At 49.8% G+C, this 6305-nt stretch overlaps 1 protein-coding gene across 1 annotated transcript in view; it reads left to right on the top strand.

The window, feature by feature from the left end:
* The first annotated feature begins 5468 nt into the window (after positions 1-5468).
* The window catches only part of ATP6AP1L (ATPase H+ transporting accessory protein 1 like), a 21951-nt gene continuing 21114 nt past the window's right edge, over positions 5469-6305 (top strand). The window contains exon 1 of the mRNA XM_031061918.1: positions 5469-5550. Coding sequence (XP_030917778.1) covers positions 5469-5550 — 82 coding nt within the window. The remainder of the gene's footprint in view (positions 5551-6305) is intronic.

Genomic DNA, 6305 nt, shown 5'->3' with positions numbered 1-6305 from the left:
ATATAATAATATAATAATATAATAATATAATAATATAATAATATAATAATATATATTATGATATAATAGAATATACAATAATTCTATTCTATTCTATTCTATTCTATACTAAAGAAAGAGATAGGAGACATCAGAAAGCTGGAAAAGAATGATAATAAAAACGCGTGACAGACTCAGAGAGCCTGACACAGCTGGACTGTGACTGGCCATTAACTAAAAACAATACACACTGAGCCAATCAAAGATGCACCTGTTGGGCACTGCCAGGGATCCAGGGCAGCCACAGCTGGCCTTCCCACCCTCCCAGGGAAGAAGAAAAGAGTTGTAAAAGGAATAATTTTGCATCCTACCCCAAAAGGATGCTTTTTGGCCTGGTTAGTTTCCCAGAGGGAGGATGGTGCTGGAAGTGAGACAGAGTTTTGTGTATTTTAAGGCAAATTTTCTGTTCTTCCTTCCTTGCATTGTCAGTGCACTGTGAATCAGAGCAGCAATGATCTGCTCGATTGAAAAGGTGGTGTTTAAAGTGGCTGACACCTCACACTTTGGTTAATTTGGGGAGCTTTGTGGTGCCCTGAAATGCACTGGGAGGTGGCTGCAAACAGCTGGAAATGATCTGTGCTGTGTGCGTGCCCGAGGAGACGCAGCCACAGGGATAAATTACCCATCCTCGTGCCATGCCAGCCCAGCCTGTGCGCAGTTCCTGCAGCACAGCTGTCTCCCCGGGGTCTCCATGGGCGTCCATCTGGTCACTCTGTGTGACAGGGGGTGGCTGGACAACGGTGACACGCCGGGGGTGGCCAGGGTGCCACGTGTGCCCTGTCACTGTCTGACTGCCTGACAGAACTGTGAGCCTTTGCACTGACTTCAACTGGATATCATTACCTTTCCTGCGAGGTAGATTAAAAAAAAAATTAAAAAATCATTGTTGAAAGTACAATAAGAGCTGCAGTGCCTCCTTCCTGGGGGTGGGAATGGCTGGGCTTGGTGGGACATGGGGAGCAGACAAGTGGCACCTTGCTGCTGCCTGAGCCTCTGAGGAGGAGTTCTGCATCAGGAGTAACCACAACCAGCACCTCATCTCCAAACTGAGGGGGGAAGGGTGAAAAACAGCAGTTTTCCTGGAATGCTGGGCACTTTTCACCCCAGCACTGACCATTTCCAGCCCAGCACAGCCCATCTTGCAGGCTGCAAACAGCAGGACAGGAGGGAACGGCCTCAGGCTGGGCCAGGGCAGCTCAGGGTGGGCACAGCCAGGGGGGTTTGCAGTGCCCAGCCCTGCAGGCGTCACCTGGAGGTGGCACTCAGAGCTCTGGGCTGGGGACAAGGTGGGGACTGGGCACAGCTGCGACTCCATGGGCTGGGAGGGATTCTGCAGCCTCTGTGATCCTGGGATTCTGGGATTCTGCTGACTTCCCACTGACTTTGCCCTACAGGTGGTTCATTTGTGGCCACAGAAAGTTCAAGGATGAAGCTTTTCCTGATTGATTTCGGAGGGAATTTACAAAATTTGAGGCTTTTGGGAAAGCTGCAAAAGGCAGGCCTCAGGGACAGCAGAACTGGGATTGGAGCTAAGCAGCAGCCATGAGATTGGTCAGCAGAAAAATTATGTTAAAAGTAGAAAAGCAAGGGCAAATAGAGCAATGGTCTGTGTATTAACACTTGTCTAGAATAACTGCCTAAGCTACAGAAAAGTTTATCTAGCAAGATATTAGGAAGGTTAAAGCTTAATAGTGGAGCTCTGTGTGTTGTGTTTTAAGGCTCACAAGTATTTCAACATAAACCAGGCAAAAGTGCAACAGCAATTCAAAAAAGGAATCACAAGAGCTCCCCCATCCACGCCCTTGTCAGGACTGCTGTGTGCAAGGCTCTATTCTGAATTTCTTACACACCCCAGTGACTCAGAGATGCTGATTTTGTCGCCATTCTTCACCAGAATGAGGATCTAATTTCTTTTCAGGCACCAAGTGTATTTGTCTATGTTTGATTCTCATAAAAAACAGCATTTTTAAGAAATGTTGATTTGTTGTTGCTATCAGCAAGAGTCAAGGGGCAAGAAAAAGCTTTTCCTCCTGCTCTTTGCTTCACCAATATTCCAGTTGATTGCTGATTAGTGATTTATTATCACTACCCCTAGCATTAATATATAACGAGAGAGTCAAGATATTTTCACTGATTTATTCTGGTTTAGCCTATGCTGGCAGTTTGCTGTTGGGTGTTTTCTGGGTTGTCTGCAATCTCCCCATTTTTTTCTGAGCAAATTTGCAATATTTTTTCTGAGGTGGAATGGTGGTCCAAGAAAGCAGGTATTGATAAATTGATAAATGGAAACACAGGGGGTGGAAATGCAGCTAAAGGTGCATTCAGTTGTCACAGAGCTTCATCTGGGGTTCAGCCTGTGCTGGCTTGACCTGTGGCCTGCCAGGTTTTGTTTATGCCACTTTCTTTCGCTTCCTCTGCCCTGAAAGTGAAGTTTTTTCTTCTTTTGGCCCCTGCTGGTTTGTATTTCAGAGTTTTTATTTCTTAGCCTTTACTCCCAAGTGGATGAGGATTGCTTGGGAAATGGATGCACATGGATCAGATCTCCAGGCACCACCAGAAAGCCTCTCTGTGCCTTTCCCTCCGTTTATTTAGGAGCCAGGGGCGCTGAGGCATTGGGCAGTGGCATTAGTGACCTCACAGTGTTTAGAAAAGTGTGTGACACTTCTGTCCCTTCCCTGGGCTGCTTAAATTTTTTAAAATGAGCCCTGTGTCCATTCTGGTGTAATTGCTCTAACTTCAGCATCATGCATTGCTGGTGCTTCTCAGAAAATTTAGGGGTTATCTTCAAGTGGTTTTTGCTTAATCCTACATTCCCTCATCTCATTTTTCAATCTGGGATTGTCACATAAGCATCTTTACTCCTCCTCAAATTGGATAGAAGCCGCTCAACTGAGGACAAGCTGTTGGGGGATTTCTCAGATACCCTCTGCATCCCAGAAGGAGAAATGAATTAAGATGGCAAATCCTTTTTAATGATTACAATGCTAAAGCCCCAGTCATTCTCCAATACCTGGAATGCCACAGGCAGGAGCTCCTAATCAGCCAAGGGAAGCTGCCCTGGTGGTGCCATCAGCAGGTACAGGGCAGGACTGGGTGTCTGATACCTGCAGGTTGGTGCATGGCTGTGTCTGCCTGATATTTGAGGATTTTTGTTGGGAAGGATGAAAGTTTGACAAGAAAGTCTCACAGATGTGTGTGCTTGGCAGAAAGATTTTTAAATGTAGAGTCTGATGAAGGAATAGAGAAGGGAGCAAGTTTTGATACAGAAGAAAAGAATTGCTGAGCCAGTCTCACTGGCTAACCAAGGAGGCCAAGGGTGTGTTAGTTAGAAGGGGTTTTTATGGCTTAGAGCAAAGGATAAACCCACCCCAAACAAGAAGATGTTTGTACCCAGCAGAAAGAGAGCACAGGCAAACAAGTCAGCAAATGTGGCAAGCAGAAAAAAGGTCTCAGAATTTCCCACTGCAAGAAAACTGAAAAACAACTTCTAGCTTAAACTGTAATGTACTGACTGTTAGTGATTGGAGAGCAGTAACATGGATATGGTAATTACAGCAGTTATGATAGGCTGTAGATAATAGTTAAGGTGTAGATTGGTTCTGCTGCATGGAGATGCTCAGCAAAGAAAAGTCTATAATGCATTGTCGCAAAAAGAAAAGTCTATAAGGCATTGTAACCAAACCCAAAGGGTCTCCAGGGCTGCCTGCAGCTGGAGCTGACAGCTGTGGGCACAGCTCTGTCACCCACAGCCCTGGGCTGCTGTAACCTCTTGGATGGAATAAACTGCATTTTGGAGAGCCCCTGCAGTCCCACATCCCTCATTTGGGCTCTTACACATTTTGGAACTAGATGACCTCTGAGCTCCCTTCCAGCCCAAGGCATTCTTAGGGGTACCAGTGTGTCTGACCCACAAATCTCTTGAGGATGACCCAGACAGAGCCAACCCCCTGCAGTCACAGGGATGTGTGGGGGCTTTGGTGTCTTGATCTGTCAGCACCCAGGGCATCCCTCTGTCTGTCCTGGGCAGCCCAGACCCTGCCAGGGGGCTCAGACACCCTGGCACAGAGCCCAGAATGCCCCTGTGGGTTTGATTGTGACCCATGGAGCAAGTTACCAACCCTAGATGAAGATCTGCAAGCCACGACAAATTAAGTAGAATGATGGCGAATTTATCATGAGATGAAAATGGAGAATTGTGGGGTTTTTAGAATGGGGGTTCAGGGGGCAAGAGGGAGGAATCTGGGCGTGTCCTGTCCTTCCTCCTGTTTCTTCTTGGCCTCCATCTTCTGGGTGATGGTGGCACTTTAGATTGGTTTAGAGTAGAAGCTCACTGTCTAACATAGGTGACAGGTATTGGGAAGTCACTGTAAATATTGTACATGTAGTTTTTAGTATAAAAAGATAACACCTCCCCGGGGCAGGCAGAGTGCCTCTGTCTGTCCTGCTGAGCAGACCTGGGCAGGGCAGCAGAAAGGATTTTATAGATAAGGAACAATAAACAACCTTGAGACTGAGAAATGCAGAGCTCTGACTCCTTCTTTGAGCACTGGGCTGGAAAAAGAGACTTTCTAACTTATCTCGGGGTCACTGTGACCAGCTAGAGACCCTGACATTGATCTGAAACACCAAACTGCAATTCCATGGGCATTTCACAGCTGTGGCCTGGCCTAGAGCTTCCCAGTGCCAGAGGGCAGGGCTGGATGGGATCTTGGCAATGAGGAATTGTTCCCTGGCAGGGTGGGCAGGCCCTGGCACAGGGTGCCCAGAGCAGCTGGGGCTGCCCCTGCATCCCTGGCAGTGCCCAAGGCCAGGCTGGACACGGGGACAGTGGGAGGTGTCCCTGCCATGGCTGGGGTGGCTCTGGGTGATTTTTAAGATCCCTCCCAACCCCACCCACTCAGTAATTTTAGAATTCAAAGCACCAAAACAATTGGTCCAGGAAGCTGGACATGCGTGAACTGAACTAGTGCTGAAGAAAGGAAACTGCTTCCAAATATTTGGCTCCAAAGCTTGCAGTGCCTTGCTTCCACATCAGTTAGTGGAGATATTTAACACAACATCTATCATTTAACATTAACATCTATCTCATCTCTATAATATGTAGGTGACATAAGAAATTATAAGACTTCAGAATACGTGGAATTCTTTCTGTGAGCAGAAGGAGAAATTCCAGAGCTGCTCATAAACATCACCCTCATCTCCCTTTAAGGTTTAGTGCAGAGGGGAAGTGACCCTCCGTGTGATTTTGGAGCCCGTCTGATCCTGTTCCTCCTTCCCCCTGAGCAAGCAGCTCTCACCCGGGGGCAATTTCCCCAGACTGTGATCGCGGCTTCAGGAGGTACCTGGGCGGTGCGAGGGGCACACGGAGGGCGGTGTTAGTGCGGCTGGAGCGGGGTTGGAGCGGGGATAAAACAGGGAATGGAGCGGCGATGGGGCAAGGAAGGAGCGGGGATGGAGTGGTGATGGAGCTGGGGTTGAGGCAGGCGACGGAGCGGTCGTGGATTGGGCATGGTGCGGAGATGGAACGGAGATGGAGAGGGGATGGGACGGGGATGGGAGCGGGGATGGAGCCCGGGATGGAGGCAGGGGATGGGACAAAGAAGGACCGGGGGTGGAGCAGCGGTGGAGTGGAGATGGGGTAGGGATCAAGCAAGGATGGAGCCAGGGATGGAGCGGGGATGGAGCGGGGATGAGGTCGAGAATGGAACCGGGGATGGAGCGGAGATGGAGAGGGAATGAAGCGGGGATGGAGCGAGGGTGAGGCAGGGGATGGATTGGGCATGGGGCAGAGGATGGGGTAGGGATGAAGCAAGGATGGTGCCGGGAATGGAGAGGGGATGGAGCCGGGGATGGAGAGGAGATGGAGCCGGGAATTGAGCCGGGATGGAGCCAGGGATGGAGTGGGAATGGAGCGGGCATGGATTGGGCATGGTGCGGAGATGGAGCCGGGACGGAGCCGGGGATGGAGCGGGGATAGAACAGAGATGAAGCAGGGATGAAGCAGGGATGGAGCGGGGATGGATCTAGGGACAGAACGGGGAATGGAGCGAGGATGGAGCGGGGTATGGAGCGAGGATGGAGCGAGGATGGAGCGAGGATGGAGTGAGGATGGAGCGGGGATGGAGCGGGGATGGAGCGGGGTATGGAGAGGGGATGAAGGGGGATGGAGCGGGGATGGAGCGGGGATGGAGCGGGGATGGAACCGGGATGGAGCCGGGATGGAGAGGGGATGGAGAGGAGATGGAGCGGGGATGGAGAGGGGATGG

Source organism: Geospiza fortis, unplaced genomic scaffold (genome assembly GCF_000277835.1).
Source record: "Geospiza fortis unplaced genomic scaffold, GeoFor_1.0 scaffold43, whole genome shotgun sequence".
Taxonomy (NCBI): Eukaryota; Metazoa; Chordata; class Aves; order Passeriformes; family Thraupidae; genus Geospiza; species Geospiza fortis.
This window is presented reverse-complemented; position numbering and strand designations above follow the sequence as displayed.